Source organism: Chlamydotis macqueenii, chromosome 4 (genome assembly GCF_036417535.1).
Source record: "Chlamydotis macqueenii isolate bChlMac1 chromosome 4, bChlMac1.mat, whole genome shotgun sequence".
Lineage (NCBI taxonomy): Eukaryota > Metazoa > Chordata > Aves > Otidiformes > Otididae > Chlamydotis > Chlamydotis macqueenii.
This window is the reverse complement of record NC_141559.1, coordinates 28053368-28080711: the sequence shown is the minus strand read 5'-3', so window position 1 is coordinate 28080711 and position 27344 is coordinate 28053368. Positions and strand designations below refer to the sequence as shown.

The 27344-nt window shown below is 39.7% G+C and overlaps 1 protein-coding gene across 1 annotated transcript in view; it reads left to right on the top strand.

The window, feature by feature from the left end:
* The window catches only part of BANK1 (B cell scaffold protein with ankyrin repeats 1), a 151539-nt gene extending 129742 nt beyond the window's left edge, over nt 1-21797 (top strand). The window contains exons 11-17 of the mRNA XM_086746705.1: nt 51-338; nt 11171-11239; nt 13137-13321; nt 14955-15018; nt 16527-16597; nt 19364-19413; nt 21199-21797. Of these exons, the coding sequence (XP_086602831.1) occupies nt 51-338; nt 11171-11239; nt 13137-13321; nt 14955-15018; nt 16527-16597; nt 19364-19408 (722 nt within the window). The 3' untranslated portion in view covers nt 19409-19413; nt 21199-21797. The remainder of the gene's footprint in view (nt 1-50; nt 339-11170; nt 11240-13136; nt 13322-14954; nt 15019-16526; nt 16598-19363; nt 19414-21198) is intronic.
* The last annotated feature ends 5547 nt before the right edge of the window (nt 21798-27344 follow it).

The following is a 27344-nucleotide window of genomic DNA, read 5'->3' as shown; positions in this document are numbered from 1 at the left end:
AATCTCTTTTCGTTACCCAATATATGGAACACAATTCTTCGCTTTTTCAGAGAGGAGTTTTGTGGAGGACAGAAATGAAAGAGAACGTGGTGATGGATCCATAACAGCATGCTACAGAGAAGACCAAGATACATGCGAAAGAGATGATGAGAAGGAAGACCCATACACTTCTGCGAAATTGGATGAGTCTGTGTATGATTTCATACTGGGTGAGGAGGAGGAGGAGGAGGAGAAAAGGAAAGAACGCAGGTCTTTTATCGTGAACAGGCCACCAGCCCCTACCCCTCGTCCCATATATTTGCCGATCAGAGAGGAGAACACTCCCTATATAGTACAAGGTTAGTGCTGCTGCTTTATAAATATTTATTGGTACAATATAGACATGTCTCTTCTGTTTGATGAATAATATTTTTCTAAAGGACTAAGATCCTTGTTCAGTTACTTTCAAACCAACAAATTGGTTGATTCAGTCAACCTATTCTCACCTTTCAAATGAGCTGAGAACATCTCTGACTAATGTTAATTTTCAATTTGCATCTCAGCATCATTTTTTTTTGTTTAATTTTACAAAAATTATGACAATATGATGGAAAAACAAGAATCGCTGGACCTGTGAGTGTGTCTGTTTTAATGGTGTGATACAGAATGTGCTGTTTGAATCACCTTTTCCTTCAGTTTTTACTTAATTCTGAGAGAGAGATTTTAGCTTTTTTTTTTTTTTTTCCTCATGAGAACAGTAGGAAGAAATGCCTATGTGGTAATTCCTCTTTCAAATATCCTTTTTTTCCAAATCAAAATGCTAGAAATTGCCGTCTGGGGAAGGATTATGTCCTTTTACATTTTCTATGAAAACTGGGGGACTTTTTTGAGCTTATCTATGGAAATGTAAGGCTGGAAGAGTTTTTGGATATGTTGTAGTCCAGTTCAGACTGAAGCCAAATTTCAAAATAACAAAAGGAATTTCTGTGAACCTACTGCAGAGATCTTTGTGTAAGCCCCCAGATCCATACTGTGCATTTCCCGAGTCCTCTACAAAAACCTGCTAAAGTATAAGGATAAATGGTAGAAAACCAGACTGAGAAAGGACTCCAAATGATGGAGTAAGATTGCATACTCCATCCAGCGCATATTTTGCACTAAAACTGGATTAATACTACCCAAATCATCCTACCAAATACAGAGGAGCACCTCCTTTTTCATGCCTATTTCAATCAGAGATTTATTCTATTCTTCTTAGCTGTCTTTCTCCAGGCTGTGTAGCTCCAGGTGAGGGCCGGAACACATGAGTTAATGCCTTCACCATTTAGTTGCTCTTTCTTCAGCATGTTCAGGAGCTATAAGGATGGATCATTGCAGTAGTTAAAGTGTAATCCAAGAATGGATGTGTATAGGGGGCTGTTACAACTGCAGAAGTCCTGAAATGGCTGAGATTGCTTGAGCGGGGTCTCAAATCTGGGTCCTCCATCATCACAGGCCAGTCACTTGAAAACTTGAAAAATAATGCAGATGCATTATTTGGTGAATTGCTTTTACTGTCTTTTATTGCACTAGAGTGTTTCTCCTTTGTCTACTCTAATTATTCACTGAGGAAGAGGCTATCAGAGGAACTGCTTTGCGGTTCTTCTACACCGTATATATACACACACACATATATGTATATGCACACCTGCTTGTATAAGCAGGTAGTGGTAGACAAATCAGTTTCCTGTTCTGTGAAATCAGCCACTGGCTCAAGTTCATTTACTTGCACAATAAATGAGAAAAGTGGAAGTGTTTCAAGAAAGCTTCAGTTGACCACTCAGGCCTCTGTTTTGTCCAGCCATCCTGCTAGTTCCAGATCTGGGGTTTCTCACTCTCCTGTTTTGTGCAGGGATTCCTGAGATAGGGAAGTTTTAGACTGAGGTGACAGATTTTCAGAGGAAAGATTTTTCTTGGTACTTGGATAGGCAGTTTTTGTCCTTCTCCGCAGTGGCCAAATGGTCAAATAATTCTTCCCCCAATCCAGCAATATCCCAGTTTCCAGTTTATTGTATTAAAATTGGTTATAATCGGGGGGGGGGGAATATTGTTTCAGCTGTGAGAACCAGAAAATTTAATTCTAATCCATCTTTAAAATCTGCATGTGTTTGCAACCATTGCTTTATATTTTAATCTAATCAGTGTGAAATAAAATTACTCTGGCTAGTTCATATACGCATTTTTCATCCCTCAAATTGATGATAGTTTCAGGTTTTATTTTATTATGTTAAAAAGAGCATTGTGGAAGTTGCAAAGTCAAATAATGAAAAAGTTAGAATTGAGGTAGTTTTGCTGTTTTGCTTCTGTCTCCCTGCCACAAACATTACAATACAGTCCTTAAGTATATCGCCGTGTGCTGCCATTTTCCACAGATATTTTATTTCATCTGGTGTTTGAAGTGGGTGAGCATAAAGCAAAACTCTTCAGTGTTTTTCATTCCCATTTTTGTTTAAAATATAATTTGTGCTTCTCCTAGGTCCAAAGTGTTGTTTCAGACCGTCCTGTGATAAACCCTTTGATTTGTTCTGTATCCATTGAGTTTTTGGATGCCCAGTATGAAGTAACTGAGATGCCGTTTTTGAGATCAACGCCATTATATAATACTTTACCCATTCCAAGCAGAGAGCCCATCGATTTCAGTGGCCATTGCAAGTGCTCAGAGCTTCCAGTGAAGTCATCAGTGTGTCTGGTCAGCACCCTAGTGTCAGGGATTCACAAATGGCTTGTCTGGGGTTACACTGGGGCTTTGTGAGAGAGAGAAGTCCTCTTCTGCAGACCAACTTTTAGCTACTTACCTGTGGCATCCTTCCCTCCTCTATATTCTCTCTCCATTCACTAAATACCTTTTAAGTTCTAAAACAAATTAAATAATATTCCCATAAGAAATGGGTTGTCTTCACTGCACAGTTCTGGTTGATCTTCATAACTGTTCCCTTCTGGTGTTCAGTAAGACACACGTCCTGTGGGAAAAATGGGGTTAGAGAATGGAGCATGATGCACAGAGGAGGGCTGAATTAAGGCTACACAGGCACCCACGACTGGATTCTCGGGTACCTTGGGAGTTCATGGAACGAAGAAGCTTCATGCTCCAAGGATTGCAGGGGCTATTGTGATAGCACCATGCAGAGATGCGAGAGGAGGATTTCTTTCTGCCCTTTAGTACCCATAGAGGCAATGGCCTCATTTATTGGCAAAAAATAGTGTAAGCATTGCATAGCAGAAATGTCTTTTGCCCCTTGGATTGCATGCTGGGGCCTCCTTTTAAATTTATTTTTTGTATCCATCACGACAAATCAAGTGGCTGAAGTCCTGTGAGGGCTTTCACCACATCTTGATGTTCGTGAAGTTACAGAAGAGTATCTTCTCCTTTAAACAAAAGTGGTGGTGTTTCCATGAGAATAGCAACAAAGAAAGTGAGCGAATAGCCCTCTTTAAAATACGTGGAAGTACAGGCTTACACCAGGCAGAAAGCCTGCTTGGTGCAGATTGCCACTTGGTGCTCTGCAGAATAGGATAGTGGAGCTGTTGATCTGTAGGAAACAAACATGGGGCTTCATGAGCTGGTTTGCAGAGTCTCGTTCAGAGCAGGATCTACACTTTGAAACCTAGCCAGTAGACACTCAATGATGCAAGTTGTCATAACTGAACTACGACAATTTACAGTTTGAGCATCTGACCTGAATTTGCTTACAAGTAAATTCTGGGAAGCGTGAGTGAGTTAAAAGATTTAAAACATAAGTGTTCTAATCGCTGTTACTCGGTTTCATTTATTCTATTTTCAAATTTTAACGAATGTGCAAACTACTGTATTGAACACTGCTAAACACTGCATCTTTAACAAACAGAGAGTACATTTGATCTTTAATTTAGACCACTGCAAGAATTCTGCCTTCTATGTGAAAGGCTCATCAACCAATGGAGCTGCAAATTGGTGCCAAATAGCTTGTTGTCCAGATGGTGTGCACTCTTAGTGTACTCCCTTTCCATTCCTCAGGTGCTTAGTATTCCTTTGTAGGTTATTTCATGCTGCCAAAACAACTGTTACATAAATGTATGAAGGTGTTGTGTTTTCAGTTTACTGTGCAATTGTAACGCTTCGTATTGATACCAGATTTAATTGGGCTGGAAACCGAAGTCCCCAGTATATTCTTAGGACAGGTGCATGAGTTTCTGTAATGCTTACCTACCATTTCTGAAGTCTGACCTACCAGGACTACCTCAGGGCTTAAGGATTACATTATTGTCCTAGTTTGATCATTTACCTCTTACCAGCGACCACCAGTATGAGAGGGGCTCTGTGCAGCAAGGACACCTGTCTTACAAGAGTGTAAATAAAACTTCATACACCTTTGTTCCTTTGCAGACCTCTCACAAATCCCTGAAGGGATGCACTTCCCCTCTGTGCACTGGAAACATTTTACTATTTAAATATAGCTGTCCGTGAGACTTCACACTAGGGTTGAAAGAAGTGGAAAAATATGTTTCCCAGTTACTATCCCAGAAGAGAAGAGCATTCTCATTGCTCATCAAAATCACAGGGTATGCAGAAAACGCAGCAGGCAGTGGATATTTTTAGGGAGGCAGAACATCTCTTGTGCAGAATAGACAACATAAACCCAAATGGTATGAGGAAAAACAAAATCCAGAACAGAACTGTTAGTGTCTTGGAAACTTATCAGGCTGATTACTGGGAATACAGTGATCGCATCCTGAGTTAGTAATTCTTGTTATGCAGATTGTTTAAATGCTCTGAAGTCGGGGTTTCCAAAGTGAAGCCTCAGAGCCCATACAAGCTGCAAAACATTTATGTCCCACAGCGGGATTTTTAGTACTTTCCCACAGCGAGTATAAAGTACTGCACTGCAGATGAATTTTATTATATATCTCCAACTTAGGGGTGTTTTTCCATGAATAAAATGCTAGGAACCACTATTCAGCTGTCTTTGAGCACTTAGCCTATTTTTACAGACGTGGTTGGAAAGTGGTATACTGGCTTCATCCTCTGTGTTCATTCAGTCAGATTTTTTGCAGTCTGAACTTTGGTAGATTGAAACATACTGAATAAGGTACACAAAGAGAAAATATTTCTCGGATAGTGCCTGGCTGAAAAGCAAACTGTTCTAAATAGCACATTTCTGGTAAAACCAGATTTAGAGTCTTCCCCGTATTGCTTTTCTCTGCTAAAGAAAAATGAGACTGCAGAAGTCTATTCAGGTTTTAAATGCTGGAGCAAATATTCTTGTGTACTTCGCTAGAGTCCTTCCAGCTTCCATAATCCACTAAGTTAAATTTCTGACAAGAGCAACAGTGGGGGACTTCTCTTCATTGTACATGGTACAGCAAGTACATTGACACAGCCTGCTTGTAGCGGATGAAATATTTCACATGGTTATGATTTAGCAGCAATTTAAGATTTATTAATGGTGTGAGGTAGATCAAAAGGTCAAGTTAGTAGCACTTAATCATTAACCAATTTAAAGATTAACAAAATGATTCAGTAGAATGTGTTATGATTAAAACAATTCCTTAATTACAGATTTGAGAATGAAGATTCACACTAATTTATTACAGATTACAGATGAAATACCTATGTAGAGGAGACTAGCCTATAGTTGAAAGTTCCTTTTTCCTTCTCCAGTTTAGAGCAAATATTCACAACATATCAGCATCCCTTAACAGGTGATAACTGAGCCTCGAGAAGTCAAACCTCGCCCTGGGTTTTCATTGACTTTGCCAGCAGGCAGTCCTTAAACTTCTTTGGTCTAAGAAGGCTATGCCTGAGAGGCATCGCAACTCAGGGAAATGCTGCCATCCAAAAGACCAAAATGGGTCTCACTGGGGGTTGCTGTGTATCAGGTCTGAAATAATTTACTTCTGTCAGGTACTTTTCCATTTCGACCCAGCTGGGATGATGTAACGTTCTGGTGCGTTCCACAAGTCACACAGGACCAGAATTTGTAATTCTGGTATCATGTACCTGTGTTTGGACCCAGGTCAAGATGTATTAAGTTGTCAGGAGGTGATTGACTGTTATTATTGTTTCCATTGTTGGGGAAAACAGGAGCCAAGAGTTAAGGGGGTGCCCTAATGCTGGGGTTCCCTGTATTCACGGTCTGTCCCTGACTTACCCTGGCCCAGGAGGGGAGGAATCACGGCTCAGGAGAGGGGGTGGGTTGCACCACCACACTTCTGCAGGCGTCTTACGCTAACCACCAGTACCTAGTCTCACTCACTCTTTACCCCTTCTGTAAGCAGGAGTTCTGGTATTACTTTTATTATCTTGCCTCAGTGTAGGGGAGTCGTCTCTGCATAGTCTCCTGAGGTCGCTCCCTCAAGGACCAAGGTTGCTGGAATTCTGACAGGTTTGAGCTCATATCTGACAGGCTCAGAATCTCACTGTAAATTGGGGAGAGAATTGCTGGTGAGCATATGTTTATTTTTGGATGAATGTTTTCACATTGTTGTTACACTGTGATTCTTTTTAAAGTAATTTTACTTTTGATCTGAGAAAAGTGGGTTTTTTTCAATCTCAGCTGACTAATTACGTGGCTGTGGCAGGTAGAGGCTGACAACAGCCTGTAGAAGTTGCGATGAGTGGATATGATGCTGTAGCTGAAACACTCAGGCAGCATGCATTGGGTCACTGTAAATAACGGAGTGGCATGGGTGTTTGATACTTTCTCAAGTGCATTTGACATCACCTAGTCTTTATTCTGATGAAATAACTATTGTGTGTTCTCATAAATGTCTTGCGTGTCAGGCAGCACATTTAGAACAGATCAGAACTCCTGTACCAGATGTGGTCACTGGTTTTCTCACACCAGTGCAGTTAAAACTGGCCAGTCTTTTTCCCCTCGCCTTCTGACAGTGTAAGTGCATTCAGACCCCTATGCTACCATGACAGAACAGCTTCTGGGACTTGAGGCTTTGTTACCTTGCGCAGCGTAGCACAGCCATCCCTTCTCCACAGCGCTTGGACCTGACTAGACCAGGGTCATGTGGCATGCTGATACGCTTTTGTTCTGTGCTCAGCTGTATTGCCTCGGAAAAATAAAAAGGGCCATACTGTTTACAGCGTCTCATTTCCTTAGTTCATTTCATGTTATGAATCACTAGAATTTTTAGGTGAAACATTTTGTATAAATTTTAGCAGTGGTCCTTAATCATCTCTCACTAAACTCATTGGTTAGCATTGCGTTGATGACCTCTGTCTAGTCCTCATGCTGAGTGATGCTGTGTTAGCAAAGAAAACAGACAAAAGGAAAATGAGATCTAAAAAGGTGTGAACAATCATCTGCAGAGTTCTCATCTCCTGAATAATAAACATCATTCTGCTATATTCCTTCCTCAGTATTCTCTGTGTATTTGTCACCCCTTGCTGTGCTACATCTAATTCACAATCTAATCTTTATCAGAAAAAGAGCTTGCAAGTTTTATTTGCCTAGGTACTATACACACACAGTTTAAAAGTTAAGATGTTTAAATAATGGGGGAAAAAAATGGAGTGGGCAGAGATAGGAGTCAGTCCCTGCAACGTATCCCAACTAGCAATTCACCCCTCTTTCTCCATTCTTCTGTTAATCATGAGTTAATTATGAATTCATTAACTCTAAAATGAATGAAGCAAAAACCTACTAAGAACAAGGAGGAAGCATACAAACTCACTGCAATTTGCAGCTGAGTTGAGATGTGTTAATAAGTGCAACCCTAGTGTATTAATTAATTTGCATTATCACTTAGCCTTATATTTCTATAAAGATTTTGTTCCCTTGGATTTTAATTTTCTATGTTTCCTAAATAAAGCAGTCATGGCAATAGATAATTTTGTTTGGAACATCAGCTCAGTGAAGTTGATTAATAAATGTATCTTGAATTTCCCTAAGCAAATGAATTCAAAGTAGTGATATTTATTGATTCCCCCCCACCCCCCCGGTGTGTATCTTCTCCTTTGTGTTTGTTCTGCTGAAAGTGTTGAGTAAGAAGTATTAGGTATGATTAGCCCACATACTCTTCCAGAAGGTACGTTCATCAGTCTAGCTTTATTTGAATTCTAGTGTATAGTGCCAAAGCATTGTTTGATTTTTAGAGGCAGTGTTGCTAATACAGCAAATTAGGCAACATCCTTCATAGTTCAGATGGGTAAAGTAAAATGTAAATTAGAAACCATCATCGCCTCTTAACTGATAGGAGTTGTCCTCTCTCATGATGTAACTCTTTCCAGGTGTTGATTGCCTGTGTTTCTAATGATATCACTTAGTGGCCTATCACTAAGCAATTTTTGAAACATTATAGTGCATCTGTGATTCCTTACCATTACAGCTTTGTGTTAGAACCTCAATTAATTTTGAAAATCAAATTCCTGTTCTTTTTGTCAACCTGCAGCTATTGTAAAAAAATTCATTCTCTCTTTCTAGACCCTTTATACTCATCAGAGGCTCTTGCACAGTTGTATGACTATAAAATGCTCTTCTTGGTACAGAATTATACACAAGAGACTTAGATTTCAAATGTTTTTAGCTCTTTTATTCTTGGTGATAGCCATGAAAATATTAACCGCATTTCAAGCCTCATAACGTTATTTACCTGCATGTGCAGACAGCCTGAAACAACATCTGTAGCTAGTCTGATTGACGTAAAAAAAAAAAAAAAGGCAATTCAGAGTTCCTTGGATCTCCCTCATGTTTCAAGCCTTCTATTAGGGGTTTTCCCAGAGTTCTGCATATTTGCCACAATATTTGTGTTTTGTCACACTTTTTAAATGTTGTTTTCTGGTTTAGAGTCCTACTAGAAAATACTGCAGTGGTTTCTTACTCTCTGAGTTTGCTTTCCCGGAGAAATATTGAGGTTATATTACATTCCTAAAAAGCGATCTTACTACCTAAGACATAAAAATGTATTTAGGGCATGCAAAGAGCTTTGTCTGTGTCCTGTAGCAACGGAAGAGAGGAGAGAATAAAGTGGAATTATTTATTAGTTCTCTCAGCCTCCTTTAATTCTGAGAAAGTGAGAGAGGAGATACCTCATAGACAAATATTATATAGCTTATATTGGGTCAGGACATTTAATTTGTAGATTTTGACCTTGATCTATGGGTACTTTAGCCAGTCACAATGTGATTAAAAATTCAAAAGGACTCTCTTTCTGATCATACAGCTCTTACTGAAGGGTGCACATGAAGTAAAAAAAGCATAATAAAAGTACTGCAACTTTTTAATCAGATTATCTGTGGCAGAGAGGCTCTGAAAATATAAAAAATATATCCTTCCTCAGTTGAAGGCCTATGGCATTCTGAGGCTTTCAAAAGTTGCTAGATTAATATTGCTTTACTGAAGGAATATTGACTTTGTCTTCCATAAGAAATAATGGAATATATCCCTGTGCAAGATTACTTGTTTCTTTCATTCCACTACGGTATTCAAGCAGTTCATAAGTAATTAGAATGTGGGAATGAAAGGGTAAATTGCTGGAGTCTTTGCTAAACCTGTGGCACTGATACAGCGGTGTGTGCATGTGTCTTCCCAGGCATTCCAGAAACAGGAATTTGTTGTGATTTACCTCACCCACACTAAATACTTGCTGCCAACTAAAGTACTTACAGCAAGATGCGGCATGTAAAGTGGTTTTAACAATTTTACTTTGAATTGGAAGAGTAATTCCATTCCTGATTACTCCAACACTGCAAAACTCAGCAGAAATTTCAAAGCCTATCAATTAAAGTGCTTTCCAATCAGGGACGTTGTTGGGTTTATCCCTTCTCTTCCTTATGCAGTAAAATTCAGGCTGCCTGCATTACCTCTGTGTTCTGGTTACTTTAATTTCCTCTTTAAAAAGGGAATACTGTTTCAAGTGTAGAAGAAAACACCGCAACCATATTTAGCAGGATTCTTTGAGAATTACAGAGAAGAGAGGAGTATGACAAAAGTTACAATCTGTCAGTGTTAGCCTGAGACAAGGGACATAACATCAGCAGATTGTGCTGCCTGTACAGTTTTTATTCTCTGCATTTAGCCTGGGAACATTTTAAGGAACATCAGGTTCCCGGCTGTTTTCATTCATCATCGCCTTCCATACAAGCCTACTCAGGGGTTAGCGTAAAGACTTTATTCTGCAGCAATGTAGAAAATAAGGCTTAGGAATTGCTCCTTCCTCACCTCCGCATGTAGCATGTGCAGACTTTAGATGGCACAGCAGTCTTGATCATCCATTTTACAGCTTTCCCTGACAGAAGTGAGGGATCATACAAAGCAGCCTGAGCAGGCAGGCAGGGAGCAAACCAAGATCCACTGGCTTTCCCTGGTCAGCAGAAGCAAGAAGCCAGGACTGCGGGGCACCGTGCAGAGCGTGCCTGCTCTGCCGCTTGAGCAGAGCTCCCTTGTACTGCGCCTTGGTCCCCAAGCAAATATTTGCTCCATTGAACTGGCACGCTTGCTGCATTGCAGTGATGTCAGAAAGGTTACTTAACGGGGAAGGAATTATTCTAGCTTATCAGTTTGATTTTAGAAAATCAGAACTGAGACTTCAGAGGGAAAGCCTGTATGGCAGTAGCTAAGTCAGAACCCAAGCAATTCCCACCTTCTGGGTTTACATGTGCCACCAGCAAAAGTTTGACTGCAGCATTTCACGGCGTATCCAGTCTGGCAGTACTCTGGGCACCTCACAGAAATGGGGAGGATGGGCTACACTAATGGAATAGAGATCATGCTTTGCTGTTCGTGGTGCTTGAATAAAGTAGACAAAAATATACACATACTCTTTCTTTAGCAGTATTGTTATTCTCACCTAGTACTGTTGGGTTTTCCTGCTTTAGCTTTCCCTGTAAAATAAGAAACAGGCTACAGTAGGTATCTGTACCATGTGAAGAACTCCAAGATCTAGATGTTTTTTTCTAAGCAAGTGATATGTTAATGTGATAAGTGTATTTTACTTTCTTGAAAGCTTCTTGTCATGGTATCTGTAATATCAGTAATCCTGCCATTCTGTGCAACACAATTTTTCAAGTAATTAACATTAGACTGACAGGTGGGTTGAGAAGTACGCTTAGGCTAGAACAAGAAATTTATTCCAGCCTGCTTTCATGAGCCTCCTCAGAATGTGTGATGGTTTTTATTGCCGTTTTTTCACCCACTTCCTTATATTCTTAATTTTGTTGCAGTGTTTCAGCAAAAGGCCACTCGAGTGTCCAGTGAAAATGACAGGATGTACTGCGATGCCAGGAAGGCCGGTATGGAATTTAATTTAGCTCTTTAACTGCCTTGATGTTTTTCAGTAGAACTAGTAGAGATTTGCTGTGACTTGATTTTGACTGATTTTGCATCTATTTTCCCACATATGATTTATAGCCTTTATAGTGTTGCAGCATTAAGAGATTGGATTAAAGAAAAAAAATAGAAGTTACAGTCTTGTGGGAAAGATTTGTAAAGTCAGAGTTGCTTTACACTTTTCTGTTTCCTTTCTCCGTTATGATTAAAACCATGAAAAGGAAGGATGGAAGGGCTCAGCTGTGCACTGATTCCAGCCATGGAAAGGCAGCAGTGTGGGGAGCAACTGTTCTCTCCTGGGTAACGCAAGATCCATGTAAAATGAATTATTTGGGGCAGTGCAGTTGTTAGTTGAGTTGTAGCACATCAAAATGTTGCTACCATAAATTTTGTTAATGGTACCCTAAAATAATTAACAATTTTATATACAAAATGAATGAACTGAGTCAAGATTTTTTTTTCTTCCTCTTCTGTTAACAAGTAGCAGGTCAGGATTAAAGCATATAGAGCAGCACGTAATTGCCTATTTATTTCTGCAGCGGGGAGCTGCAGTCTCCAGTGCAACTGACATTATTTTTCATGAATGCTAAACCACTTTGAAAAATAATACAGGACCTTCTAGACCTCCCTATGCAGGAATATTGGAAGCATACCTCTGCAAAAGTTACATGTATCTATATAAAACAGAGTAGGTTTTATGAGTCTGAGGAAATACACTCCACTTCCCCTCCTTTTGCTGATACAAAAAATGCAGTTTTTACCTAAACTGGTCTGATCTCCAAATGATCTTACCAGATGCCAGGCATTAGCATCATTACTCTGTCAAAATAGAAGCAATTAGCTGAGATGCAGAACAGCAGAGATTCATGGCTAGTATGCGCTAGGATAGAGTATGATCAAAAGGAGGGAGCGGGAGAAGCCACAGTGGCTGGTTCTTCACTTCCTTAGTGTATTTCCCTCTGCACAGTCCTTTCTCACTGAAAATAAAGATATTGGTGCATAACACAGCAGATAAAACTGACCCAAATCATAATTAAGGAAAAAACTTAACCCGGTGCATTCCCTGGGCAGTGAAACAGGTGCTTTATGGCACCTTTGCAACAGCCTCATACAGGGCTGGGAAAGCCCTGTTTCATGGCTGCTCATGTTCTGGATCGGCTGTTTCAGTATCCTGGAGATGTGTGGCGCCATACCTCCCTGGACCAAGCTGTGAATCTGATAACACACATCTCCCTGTCACTCCCCTTCAGCTGTGCACCTGTATCATAATCTCTAGGAGGACTAGGTTGTAATGTTTTCTTGTCACGGCAATGTGTTCAATAATTTGGAGGACACAAATCATGTGAAATTTCAAAATGCTTTCCAACCAAATTTCAGCCCCAGCATTTGAGAAAGCTGATGTGTGAAGTTGGAGAAGGAAGGGAAAAAAAGGCACTCTGGATTTTTTTTGCCTTAACATAGCAACAATTTCCTTTAAAATGTCAGTACTATAGCTGTAGCAGTAGAAGGAAATTCTTGTATGAACTGACACTAATGGAGAATCCATGAATCAGGGCAATAGTAATCGATGAAATGTTTAAGATGCTACTCTGCTGCCAAAGAGTAATGGTAGAATCCTCATTGGTTCATTGCGTTTCTCTCATTGAAAAAAAAAAAAAAAAAAAAAAAAGCCCAAACAGAAAGGAGAAAAGGGAGGAGGGGAGACGCCCTAAACATGCTAAAGATGTTGCATTTTTAGTGATGGCAGATTATAAAAGTACTGCTTACATGCCTTTGTTGAAAAAAAAAAAGTGCTTGCATCATAAAGAGAAAGGAATGCAATGGGTTAATAATATTTTCTACCTTTCTACGTTTTTGTAGCGGCACAGAGAGGCCACGCTGCCCCAGTAACTGATAGCCCTGTGAAACACAGCATCCCTGCTGAACAGGAAGAACTCATCCACTTGCAGGAACAGGTGAAAAAGGGGGCAATTTCTGTGGACCAAGCCCTTGATAGATTTAAACAGTGGCAGAATGAAAAACAGAGCCTACAGTCCACTCAGCAGGTAGGAGTCTGAAATTTATGTTTCTTGACTGGAATCTTGATCCAGTTCCAAAAAAACCTCTTGTATTTTGGCTTCTACATGTGAGGTCAAAAATAAGAGTCATGATTTATATGCCCATCAGCTCCCAGGGAACTTGCTGCTTATGGTTCTGAGTCTTCTAGAAACCCGTTTCCACTGTTGTTTGATTACTCAGAGGCTTTCTGAGTTTATTTTGCCTGACTTCAGGTGCTGTTGCATTTGGTTACAATTCTGAGTTAAAGATGTTGATCTTTCAGGACTTCTACTTTAAACTGCTAGGTGATGCTTAGGTCTGTGCATCTTCTATGAAACCACAAACCCTCTGTAGCTGAACAAACCATCAACTAACAGAAACATAACTGTATCAAGCATGCATTGGTAATATATATTGACTACCATCAGGCTTTGTGCCTGTGTGAGTGCGCTGAATCTACTTAGTGAAATTCACAATTGCTAGCAGTGCTCCTCAGCTCCTTTATATTCGATGTATGGAGTAAACTGAGGTGCACAAAAACAGGATTTACAAAAGCCCACACACTGAGTCACTGAAAGAACTGCATCAAAGCTAGAAGCTAAGGAGAAAGGCACGGTGAGGAGGTTTGTTAATTACTTCTAGCAAAACAGCTGGAGGAAGAGGTTATGCCCTCGGTTTATATGAGGTTGTGCATTAACAAAAATATTTTCTTCTTGTCCTTTAATTGTGTTTAGTAGAAAGAGGAAAACGAAAGCTAGTCTGCTGCTCTGCAGAGTGGGAGAGCTATCAGATGCTGCCGACAAGGAGAAATTGAATGCTCTTTGTGTTTGCATTTACTGAAGAAAGAGTATGAGCTTTGTCATCGCAGTGGAACACTTAACAGAAAAAGTGTGAGAGCTTAGGACAGTTTAGGAGCCCAGTTCCCTGGCTGGACAGCAGTGCGAGAGTGTGGTGGATGCCCCCTTCTGAATCTCTCTCTGTGGCCAAGCACGCAGATGGGAATTGCTGGTGTTGCTCCATCGGTCAGGGGAGTTACTTGTGGAGGAAGGTGATATCTAATCTTGTGCAAAGACGGGAGCACTAAGTCCTAAGTCTTTTTTTTTCTTGGTTAACTAGAAGATGCCTGTATTTCAAGGAGGATTTACTTGGCCTGTTTTCACTGTTTCAGGGAAAAGCTACTTTCTAGTGGTGGTTTATAACCTGCATTGCATGTGTGACTTTTTTTTTGGTTTTGTAACATAGAAAAGTCTTTCACTGTTACCCCCATATGAACATGGTGAATTTACTTTATGCTATCATTGCAGTTGTCTGGTCTTCACCAGGATTTTCTAAGGAGAAACTGCTTGTCCAAAGCAAAAAAATAAACCTCCAAGCCTCTGTAATCTAACATCAGAATCAGTGTAACTTACTAATGGGGAAAAAAACACTCCACAAGACTCTTAAGTATAAACATTAAAATTAACATCTACTTAGAGTGCATCATAGACATTTTTTTATTCTTTTAAAATTATTTTCCTGGAGAGAGACGTTTGGTGTTCAGAATGCTAAAGAATCCAGCTTTTTATAGTTATTCATTATTCCTACAGTAAACTTGCGTTACTGATTGCTGCTGCTGGTTTTATGCTTGTTTTTCACTTGAAGGAAAAAGTGCACCGCCTTAGAGAAACCACTGTTGGAAACAGACTAGAAAAGGAAAATCTGAATGGTGAGTTGTACTTTCACTGCCTTTCCGAACATTGAAGCCTTGAACTGTAAGTATACTGCAAAAGTCTGATCCAAAACATAAAAAGACTTTTGGATCAGCCATTGAATTTATAACAAGCATTTTCTGTATCTTGCCACATTTAAGTTATTGTAATGTAATCAGGCCTTCAGCAGAGTCAAGGTTTCATCCCAAAGATGAGCTCACTGAGGGTTAATGGGGCAGAAAATTTACCAAGTCTTTGTGGCTCAGCTTTTCTGCTGCTTCATCACAATTAGGGTAGATGATTTCCTTAGAACAATTTACTTGATGACTTCAATATTTTATTTGTAAATCAGCTATAAATTTGCACTTACAAATTCTTGATGAACTTTCCACTGCTACAGCAGTTTAGTATTGTGACTCATTTATAAAAGCTGTACCATTGGTCATTTAAGATGCTTTTTTCCCCTTCGTGAGTGAATGTCGTCTGGAGCAGTATAAATCACCTGCATTTCCCGCAAATTATTTTCTCTTCTTGTTATGAAAAGATTGTACTATATGGTATTGATGTTAGGCCTATAATTTCTGTAAACTTCAGTACATACGCATTCTTGGAAGGGAAACTTAGTATTTCTTTTTCACATTAGACTTAGTACCATTTGTATATCACTATTTAAAATTATCACCTAAAGGTGTCATTGCCTTACTCCAAGATAGAAAAATAATCCACAGTACTGGTTTCAATTAGTGTTGTATTTATGAGGACTGGTGAGATACTGTAATTAAGGGAAATTCTTGCTGGTCCAGTGGCAGAGTTACAGTCCCGACTGTTCATATTTCAGCTTCAATATCCTCCGAGGTTAGTAGGGTGCAGTGTCCTGAGGATGTGAACAGGCTCAGTCCATCAGCCGTCACAAGGTGCTCGGAGCCTGAGGGCCTGGAATCACTGCATATGTTCCTGTTTGCTGTAGGCAAGATAAAGCTCACACTGACATGAGGGTGATTTTTGAAAAGTTTTAAGGGAAAACCCTTAAAAAGAAAGAGTTTTCTTTTAAGGCCACATCAGTCCTGCCTCTGTAGCTGTCCTCTCTCTCCAGAGTTTGATTATTGAATCATACCAGCAGAAAAGTAGTATCAACACCAGAACTGTAAATTTTGTGAAACAGTAAGGCTTGTATTATTTAGTTACTCAGATAATGATCACTATGTGCCCTTCCAATCCTGACCTCTCTGCCCTCTGTTACACTACCTTATATCCTGTGACGCAGTTAAATCAGCAGCTTTGCACTGTAGAAATACAAATGGGAAGAATCATTATGGAGGCCCCTGTCTTGTCCACCAATGCACTTTATTATCAAAGATTTAAATTATTGAAAATAAGAACTTCTAAAAGATGGAACTCCCTCTACAGATGGAGGCATGTTGATGGCAAGAATAAAGAAGGATCTCAGAAGACCAATACCTAAATCCAGACAGAAATAAAATATCCTGAAATGAAAATGAAAATCACATTATTTTCTCTTTTGTAGCTCCTAAGGAAAGCAGACCAGAGAGCACTTATTTTAGAGACTTTTTGTTCCACATGCCATTTAATAGAGCGGTATGTATGAATGTTAGCAGTTCTCAGATTTGTTTCATGAATTCTAGTTTTTTGTATCTTAATACAGACTGTCCAGCTGTACCTTTAAAAACATGGGCCTCTCGCTCCAGATTCTATGTTCAAAATCAGGATTTGGATAATCTTTTTCGCAGATGGTTTTTGAAGACTTGATTGAGGATTTAAAGAGATCGCATCAAAAGCCTATTAGAAAAGGAATTTTATTTTGTTTTAATGAGAAAAGAAAATATCTCCTATAAATTAGTATGGAACATAATTTTTAGTTTCTTGATAAGTTTGATCTTGCTTCCGCTGTAATGAAAGTTATTAATGAGAGTGGCACTCAGTTCAGTCTTCCATTATAACATTTGATGCTATCTCAAAGTTCACGTCTCATTTTGCAGCAGTTTAATATAGGACTGAATAACACCCCCCAAAAAAACCTCAACTGCAAAGCAAAAAGTTCTGTCACTCTTGTAGCGAAACATGTACAAAAACCTATTTTAAAAGCAACTAAATAAGGACTAAGTGTGTAGAATGTTCATTTGCAGAAAGTACAGGCACAGACAATGATTTATCTCAGTGCTATACAATATACATATGGTCTTGCTCATAGACATTGATAATATCTTATCTGAATGGCAGCAGCTTAGACATTTATGTAAACATGACATAACAAATCTCCTTTAAAGTCTTAAAAGACAATGCAGCTTTCACATGCATTCCATGTCCATACTTTCTTGTACATAAGAATTTTTAAAACACCTGTATGATGCCCATGTACATCTTTGGACATCTGAATTACCTATATGAGTCTCATTTAGCTGTTTCTGAAAATGAGATTTCAAAATCTGCCTTCTATTGCAGTTACATTATGGCACCTTATGTGCCACATCCCACAGATTTAGTCATCCAGCATCTAAAAATAAGTGCAAGATTGCAGAAACTACATAAGATGGTTTGAATTGCTTGTAGTTAGTTATCCCCTCATAGCTAATGTCTGTAGAACCTTGAACTTTGTAGGGATACAGCTAGTATAGTGTAAGATTGCTCATCAAAACAGGGAATGACCCATACTCAGCTCTCCACTCTTGGCGTAGCAACAAGAACCGAGTAGTAGGTGGCACTGCTTCATTGCTAGGTAATGAGCAAGATAGCGGCCACAGAAGACAACCCAGATACTCAGATGGACTTCAGAAGACCAATACTGCAATAAGCAAATGTTAAGCTTCACTTGACTTTTTACAAAATTATTATTCAATACCAACAACTTACATAATAGTTTTAAATGAAAGTGGGTCTTAGGAAACATATCACATGTTTAGTGGTCCTCCAGTGACAGATACCTGTGGGGCAAATGAGCAATGCAGTCTTTGCATCTGTTCCAGTCTTGGGATCCTTGGCAAGACTGGCAGGGTAGGTGGCCTGTTGTGGAAAGGTCAGAAGCTTTTTTCAGCTGAAACCATTTATTTCTTAGCTGCTAAAATCAGTAAGTACTTAAACTGAAAGTGGTCTTCATAGCCAAGAAGAACAATGTTACTATCTGTTGCTATAGACTGTTTAATACTGGCCCACTCCTGTCAGGCACAGTAAATGGCCAGATCATCCACTGCAGTAAAGGCATCCTCCACAGAATTTCTTCTTCCAGATTTTGATTTCCAAATTTGTAGATGCCTTTGACAGTAAAGCCAGTCTAGTTTAATTAAGTTTGCTCAACCAGCTGCCAGAGACCAAATATCTCCCTCAGCTTAATCCAAAAAACCACTCAAAAGAGCACTATGCACCTTTCACAAACTGGCAGGTTATTGATTAGGTTCACCATCCTAAATGTCTGGCTTCATTCTTCAGCCCTCATCAGCACCTTGTTTTTAGTCCAAGTTGCTAGCAGATTGCTTATTCATCAGTTGATGTCACTCCAGCTTGCAGGTAGTATCTAAGTAGAATTCCCTGAAAGCTAAAAAAAAGGGCACTTAATTTTGCACACCAACCAATTTCCATTGTCTCTGATAGGTCAATAAGAAGATGGACAAACACAGAGCCTAATGTTGACATTTAGATCCATGAGAACTCAAACTTCTTTACTCAACCCAGTTAGCAAAGTTGAAATAACTCAGGATCCTGAAGCACATATAAGCTTTTGTTTATGTGGAGAGTGAGGAAGACATAGAAAAGATTATTTTTTTTCTTCATTACTTCAACATCATACATTTCAATAAGGACTTCTAGTCTTGAAAATACTTATTTGTAGGTAGTTTGCAATAGTGTCCAAGTCCTTGTGAAGCTACATCTTTAGCCTGGCTTATTTCCGGTTTCTTAAGTGTTTTGTAGCTTCACACAATGCTCAGATTTAAAAACAAGAAAATAACAAAAATCAGTTTCCTGCCCATTTGTCACCAAATCAAATCTTCACGAGGCAAGCCGATAGTCAAACTGTTGACTGAGTTCACCAAGAAAACTGGTGATCCATGTACCCCTCAGCCTCTCCTGATTGCCATCAGTAAAGATCAGGCATGCTGTTAGAAGGAAAACTCGTACAAAATCCACTGCATGTCCTTCTCCCACACAACACCTGCTTGTTTTTGGAGATGCCTCTTGCTCCCCTGCTTCCAGGGACACATGTTGTATACACATTTGAAGTAAAACACGTAAAAAGTGACTCATCCTAGGTAAGTATTTTGTGAATTATTCAACTTTGAAAGACATTCTGCACTGGCCTAATTTATCATTAATATACATGACTATATATTAATTGCATCTATTTCTTTTTAGTCTCCAACTAGGAACCCAACAGACAAGGAACAGATGCCTAATTAGCAGAGGTAAGAGCATGTATATGACCACATGCACAGACGTTATTTGTCATGGAAAGTAACACTTGCGGAAGTACTTCCCATCAGAGTGCATTCACGTAACAGCAGAATGAAAGTGCATCTCGGAGGTCTGATTTCATAAGATAAAACATAATCCTCATACATTCTGGTTTATACTAGAACTTATTTTTTTGTCAGGTGTCAACCTAGTCTTGTTACTGCAGAGCAGATTTGCAAGCCGTTAGACACTTACCTGGCTTGTGGATGCAGTTGAAGAGAGTTCCCATTAGTTACTGCAACTAATTGATCTTACACAACTAAAAGCTATGAGTTTAGACCTACATACTGATTGCACGTGCAGTATCAAACATATTGAATATCAAATTAAAGTTGGAAGGCGTAGACGCAAGAATGTGTCCAGAAATGCTGATTAACCAAGAGACCAATGGTCATCTAAGAGCTGGAAAGCTTACAGGTGATGATACTGTCTCCACAAACGGCTTTCCTGACAGCTAGTTCCTTGAGTGGAGCTGAAGTCACCTACCTAAATGGGCAAAAAAGCTTTGAATGTTAAAAGCTCTGAAACTGGAGAAAACTATTATGAAAAACTTGGTAATAGCAGAGGTGCTTATAAATTGCAGATTGCTAAAGTGAGATGAATCATTCAAGAAGGGAGAGGGAATTACCCCTGGGATCAGAATAGGTGATCTCTGTCACTTTTAGAAAATTGTTATGTGGGAGAGAGAAGGTAAATTAGATGTGGGAGAACTTGCAAAATACAATTTATCCAGCACATGCAATCAAATCTCTTTGTGAATTATCCACACCAAACTCCGAAGTTCTCCTCTTCTGCAATGTATTGCCTCTCCATTGCTTTCTTGCCATTTTCTATCAGATTTGTTCAGAGGCCTTACAATACCATAGCACTGAACATACTGGTATTTGAAAAGCAAAGAGTTTATGTAGAGGCATGTGTGCAGCTGTGAAGTAGTAGAATGGCCCTGGCAAGATAAAAAAAAAAAAAAAAAAACAAACAAAAAAAAACAACCTTGGTGGTTTGGAGGTCATTTTTTTCCTTCTCTCTTTTACATAACTTTCAAGGAGATCATATTGACAGAGAAATAACAGACTTGGAAAGGGAATGTTCATTTACCTGCATGCACTGGAAAACATGCACATAAGGTGAAACCCTAAAATCCTCTGAGAAACTAACTGCATGTCTGAAATTTAAGCTTTCAGTACAAACTCAACACAATTAAGTCTTGATTTTGTTTGTTTGTTTTTTAAGACTCCAGTATTTTTTCTAAAAGTGAAGAAATGTATTCAGTGGTGTACACAACAATACTGGGTATACCACTTCAGAGGACTGAACATTCAGTGTTTAAAAAAAAAAATAACATTAAAAAAATAGTGTAACTGAAGACAGACCACTATTTTTTTATGCCTAATTGCAGGAGATTTTTGAGTGTTCGATTGTTACAAAAGAGTTTCAGATAAGACATTCAAGAACTACATTTCTGTTGCTAATATTCTGACTCTCCAAACAGTCAAGCCTCCAACTCCAGGGCAAAATTTGTAGCTGTGTTGCTCATGTGCCTCCCTATAGATCATCACACTTTCCTTATGCAAGGGGGGAGGAGAACAACGGAGTTGAGATCCAGCCGGTGGATCTGAAGGAGCAGACTGTGGTTTTGATTCTCTCCTACTCATTGCAACAAATACAGTGTTTGATCTTGTTCTAAACAAAGATGGCCAGTCTATTGAATAACTGGCATTTTTCATTATTTCTTACAGTGCAGTTCATCAGCCTGCTGTGCATCGGTTTCCTCTGCTTGGCATCCCACGCGCCTCCGCACTGGGCTCGGAGAGCCTCGGGCTCCAGCGCATACTGTTCTGACGTGGCTGCACTTATGGTATCTTGGAATCTCTCACCTGTGCCAACTCTGGAAGAAGTCCAGTATGACTAAAGCAAATTAATAAGCCTTCTTGTGAAGTCAGCACTGAATTTTACTTTTTTTCTTTGCCAGTTTTTTTTTCTCAAGATGCCAGCTGAGGATTTATATACAGATACATTGTGTGCTTTGGTTAATTGTTTTTAAACTCGTTTTGATTTTTCCATAATGCTTGATAGTTGTTTAAAAGTAGGTTTTATGCACAAAAGAGGAAATTATGAAAAGTTATGAAGATTATGAAGTTTAATACACACAATTTAGTTTTTACTTTTTGTTAAGACATTTTTGTATAAACTTGGTATATAAATTTGTCTTTCCTATGAATAATAATTGCCCTCCATCACTAGTTTAAATAATTGTCTGAAAGTGAAGCTAATTTCTAAAGTCAGACTATGTAAATCGGTACTAATTACCTACTAATGCATTAAAGTGATTATAAGAGTTGGGTTTACAAGGAAATTGTGTTTTGTTTAATAGGGTGCCTAAGGTAAGTGATATCCAGAGCAAAACCAGAAGAATCTCTACTGCATTTATGCGGCAAAAGTAAAGGAATAAATATGGTTAACAGGTATAATGGTCTAAAAACTTGCCCTATTTCATACACAAAAAAAAAAAAAAAAAAAGAAAATCTTGTATGCAACCTGCAGAGGATATAAGAGAATATTTTAACTTTCAGATAAGTAGGAGCTTAAATACATTTCCCCTACCCTAGTTATTTGAACTTTGCACAAACTTGTTTAAAAAGGGGTCAGTGTGCCAAATGTTAGCCAAAACTGCCTCCGTAGAGATCTTAATGCACAACTAAGAGGTTAGTAAAGATTATTTATAGACATCTTTAGGAATCTGAATTGTTCCTAGCAAGCCTCCCCTCAAGCTCTCAGTAGTGGTGAAGCTCTGCTTTGCAGGCACTGAGATGCTTGCACTTAACCCTTAGTTAGGAAAAACTGAAAACTACTTGTAATCAGAAACCCTTAAATATACGTAAATGTTGCTTCATAACTACATGTTAATGTGACACTCAAATTTGGAAGAGGGGAGTGAATTTGATGATGTTCAGACTTTTGAGCCTTGAGAGTCATATTATTTTTCCGATTTCAACAAATTATTGTTCCAAGACAATAAAAATATTTACAAATAAAAATAAGCCAAAAAGACAATGTTGGGATTTTAAAATAATGACAGATTTTCGCAAGTTTTTATCCCACTTACAGCTCTAGGCTAATTAAAAATCTACTTTAAATAGGTTGAGTAAACATTTTCAGGAAATTATCTGTTCTCTGGGGAAACTCCCCATTTCTGTTAGAAACACTCCCACAAATACTGCAGATACATTGTTACAAAGTCATAAATACTCAGCGACTGCTGTATTTGTATGGCAACATAGCTTTGTATTCCATACAAAAGCTTCTCTTGAGCTGTTTGAGCCGCAGCAAAAGCCTTTAAATACATAAGGTCTCCCAGATTGGGAAATACAGTCAGTGCCTATAAACTGATGGACATGCGACTGTCAGGCTTTATAGGAGAGGAATTGTGATGTTTTAGACTTGCCTGGCCACGTGGAAATGGAGTGAGGAGAATTACTTGGAAATCTAAGTGTGTCTAAGCAGTTATTTTCCCTTAAGAGGTTTCCCTCCCTCCCCTAAAAACACATTTATCTTCTTTATAAACCTAACTAGTCAATGTATCCCCTGGCAAGCATTCCTGGGCAGCTGACACATCAATTGAAAAGCAACTACAAATCAGGAAAAGTTTCTTCATGTCGGTACCCAGCGTCTTTCCTAAAGTTTGTTGCTTGTTCCTGTAGCAGAGGAGATGAAGGGACCTTTCTGGGGTCAGACCTCCAGGCGGGATCCAGCTGCTCTCTGTGCTGCCAAGCAGAGGCAGCGGCCCAGTCGCTCTTTTGCCCCAGTGAGAGGGCACCTGGGAAATGCAGAGCTTTGAGGTCAATGGTAAGAAACCAACAAAACAGGAAATTTACAAAAATAAAGTGCAGAAAGTTACAGCAAGGAAACACTATGGGTTTCCTAGGGAAAAGAAAGAGCATAACAGTACAGCAAAAGTGCCAAACACACACAAACCAGCAGGCAGAGTCTAGTTCCCCTCAGGAAAAATTTAAAAGAAAAAAAAAGAAAAGGTGTGTCTATGTATGTACAAGTATTTGCATCTCTAATGCATGGTATGATAACACCACAACTTCCAACACCACTAAACCCCAACAACCCAACTAAACAGGGTAGCCTAGACTAACCCCTCACAAAGCAACTCTTGTTCCCAGCTTTTGCTGCCTCATTCCAGCGCAGCTCTCAGCGTACCAAGCACGCCAGCGTTACAGGTTTCAGCAGCATCCAAGCACGGCACCAGTTCCAGTGGGGCACACAACCAGGGACTTCCCATTTGCTAAAAATGGAAGCGCAGAAGAAACTATTGCCTTGTTACAGGGTAACAACAGCAAAGAGGATTTTAGAATTTTAAAAAACAAATTCAAGCCCCAGCAATGTTAGTGAGATTTTAAAAGGCAAAAAAAGCTTCAGTAATCCTTGAGCAGGAAGGGTACAAGAGAAGCAGAGGCACCGCTCATATTTTTTCATCAGTGAAGCATTTGCTTAGTAGGGACTTTTCAGAAGCAAGCTTTAACCACTGAAGACACTGCCAAATTTCAGGTTAGCCCTCCCAGGCAACACATTCTCTTTTTTTTCCCCCTCTCCTCTCTTAATCTCCCCACAATTTTCTAGGGCTGTGTCATTCTTTTCTTTCAGGCAGCAAGTGCGCCTAGTGCTTGACAGACACAATGTCTCACTGTTGCACAATAGAGCTATAATAACAGTAAATATTTAAACTAGCTAAAGCTGTCACTGAAACAACTTTAATATTGAGTCCTGATGTACAAAAAGCAATAGCGTTTTCAATTCCTGCAGCTGGGACAGCTAGTTTTTCCACTATATCACAGACGTACAGCTATCTTACACAGCGTCACTTTACTGAAGAAATATTTTGTTATACTGCAGATTTGCTTGCTTTTATCATGCTGATCTTCAGCTGAGGGTGGATTTGACACAAATAATAGTTTAATATCTCCTCTGACTCTGGGTGCTTTAATGTAGACTCAAAAAAAAAAAAAAAAAAAAAACCACCACAACAAAAAAAAAACCCACCAAACCACCAGCCCCAAAAAACTCATCTAACCCCTTTCAATGACTTACACGTCCCCTATCTCAGATCAATTGTTATTGGTGTACAAAATCTTTCTGACAAGTTTTATGTATGTAATACATGACAATATAATTTCTATGGTATGAAATTCCACAACTGCTAAGTAACAAGTTGAGAACAGGGCTTTTGTTCATGTGTTTTTTTGTTTACACAGACAAACACAATCCCCCATCCACCCACCTATACTCTGAGGCAGCCAGCCGGGGCCCCAGAGGTGAAATGAAAGGATGGATTTTGCCCGCCCCCCCCCACCCCCGCCAAGGGAATTTCTGAATCTCACTGTAGTTAGTTATGTGCAACCTACAAGTGAAATCACTATACTTCTCCAAAAATAAAAGCATCTGTTCCCCAGCCTGCTCACATTCAGTATTCCCGCTCTGTTTTCTGCTGCAGGATTTCCATGTATTTCCCCAAGGTGCGTCACTCAACTTCAGCCATGTTTATAGGCAGACGTTCTGACACAAAGAAGTCCTGAAGTTTTGCTGACCAGACACGCATCACTAACGGGAAACATCAGCCAGTGTCTGTTCAGTGGTGCATGAATTATTAAGTAAATCACAGGCGTCTGAGAGCCTACCTGACACAATATCCCTGTTATGGGTGCTCTAAAATATTATCTTCATTGTAAGCTGGGAGATTCACTAATTTATCTGTCAGCAAGTAATACCACTGTACCCCTCCAGCTGCCAGTATGCGTTCTGTTAAATTTGAACCAATAATCGGTTCAAAAATAAGTATTTTCAACATGGTGACGTCCAAGAGAAAGAAAACCATACTGAGCGATTCGCAGTGACTATAGTTAGCAGCAAGCCAAAACTCATGTCAGGATCCTGTGGACGGCCTGACTGATCTGCCAGGAGGAGCCTCATTACAGGAGAGGTTTCAAACAACGCAAAAAAAAAAAAAAAACAACTTCTTGCTGAGGTATCTCACTGTTCAGATGTAGCCTGTCATCCATGAGGGTGAGGTATGGCCTCTTGCTGGATGTTCACCCTGTGAAAAAATACTTGTAGCATTTCAACAGCAGTGTAATAGATAGCAGAATGAGAATAGATCTAATGTCCTGCCTCCGTTTTATTAAAGCAGCTGTAAATCTTGCAGGAGCATAAGTGATGCTGAAGATATGTTTCAGTCTTGGTAGGCAAGCTCTACTGAGATAAGAGCAGGAGCAAAATGACAAGAGTTGTCCTGACAGTCCTCAGGTGTTAATAATGAAGGGGAGGCAGGACCACAGACTGACTGCTCATCCCCTTCATTTACTGGAACCAACATTCATCCTGACAAACTTCAGGATTACCAAAACGCGACTTTGAAGTGAATCATCCCAGAAACAGGCCCCAAGACAAGCCATCAACAAGCGAAGAGGAGGGATGCATTCAGCCTCAACCCACTCCAGATACATGGGGCTGCAGTAACTGAAATTGAGAACTGCATCAAGAGTAATAGAAACAGAAAACAGTCCAGGGAAGGGACAGTCAGCTTATGCCAGACTCCTAGTGCAAGAAATGAGAAGACCTATACCAACATCATTGCCAGCTCTCAACAGTTACTCCAAAAGCTTGGATGAGCCTCTTCTTACAGATGAGTAAAACCCAGGAATAAAATTCCCAGGTCTCAGCTCCCCTCTGCAAAGCCCCTGTACATATAGACAGCAGGGGTTCAACACAGGAGAAGAAACCATTGAGATGGCCCAACATGGATGCTCCCTGGTTGGTACGGTACGCAGCACAAAGCAGAATTACAAAGTTTAAAAAATCCATATATTAGCTGCAATTGTTTGCAAATGCACGTGACTTAAGATACTTGCTCCTATGGGATATTTTAGCCACGTTAGTTGTCTAAAACAAAATATCATGTGTGGAAAACTTTACCAACAGAAAAACTTTACTCTGAGCTCTGCTAGATTAAGTTCTGTCATCCAAAGTCTTCTCATACAAAGGTATTTCTAGATAAAGAAAAAAAGGTTACCCTTGAAAATATCCTCTCTGTTCTTAAACTGAGATCACAAAGCAGACTTCGATAAACTTGGTTGTAGTTTTTGAAGGTACAACACACAATTCTACCCGCAAGGCGTGGGCTGGCACATGTTACTGCTGTTCACTTGCACTACAGGAACACCCATGGGCCTCAGTCTGGAGATGAGGACCCACGTACATAACATACAGGACCCCACTCCACGGCTTAGATTTCGGTCACACTCAGACCACAAGAACTGGGGACCACAAGGCAGCAGTAATGAACAGAACAAACAGCATTACTGCAAGTGCGTGCACCTCTGTCTCAGATTTTCATCTTGGTAGGTTTTTATTACCCTTTTGCACCCAAATGAGGTGGCTGGTCAACTCCAATCCTAGACACCCAAGGAATGCAGGAAGCCAAATGAGCTTGTGAATGCCACTGTTGGAAGTGGATATCAAAGTCTGGCACACAGCACGCAGTATTTTTGCACCAAAGTCCCTTTACACATATGGGGATGCTTCAGGGCCTCCTTCGTATTCCCCTGTGCCACAGAACTGCTGTGAACAAAACTGCAATACAGATGGCAGGGCACTCAAGTATGGTTAGGGAAAGAAAAAAAAAAAAACAACCCCAACACAAACCACCACACCCCACATCAGCCAGTAAGTACCAGTGGCTACACCACCAATGCAAGCTGCAGCTTAGCCTAACAACTCCCCACCTGCCGTTAACCAAACAAGCGAACACCAGCAGCTGCCTAGCTGCAAAACAGAGCCCACACCGGCTCTCATTCTCCCAGGTCATAGCTTTGGACTCACA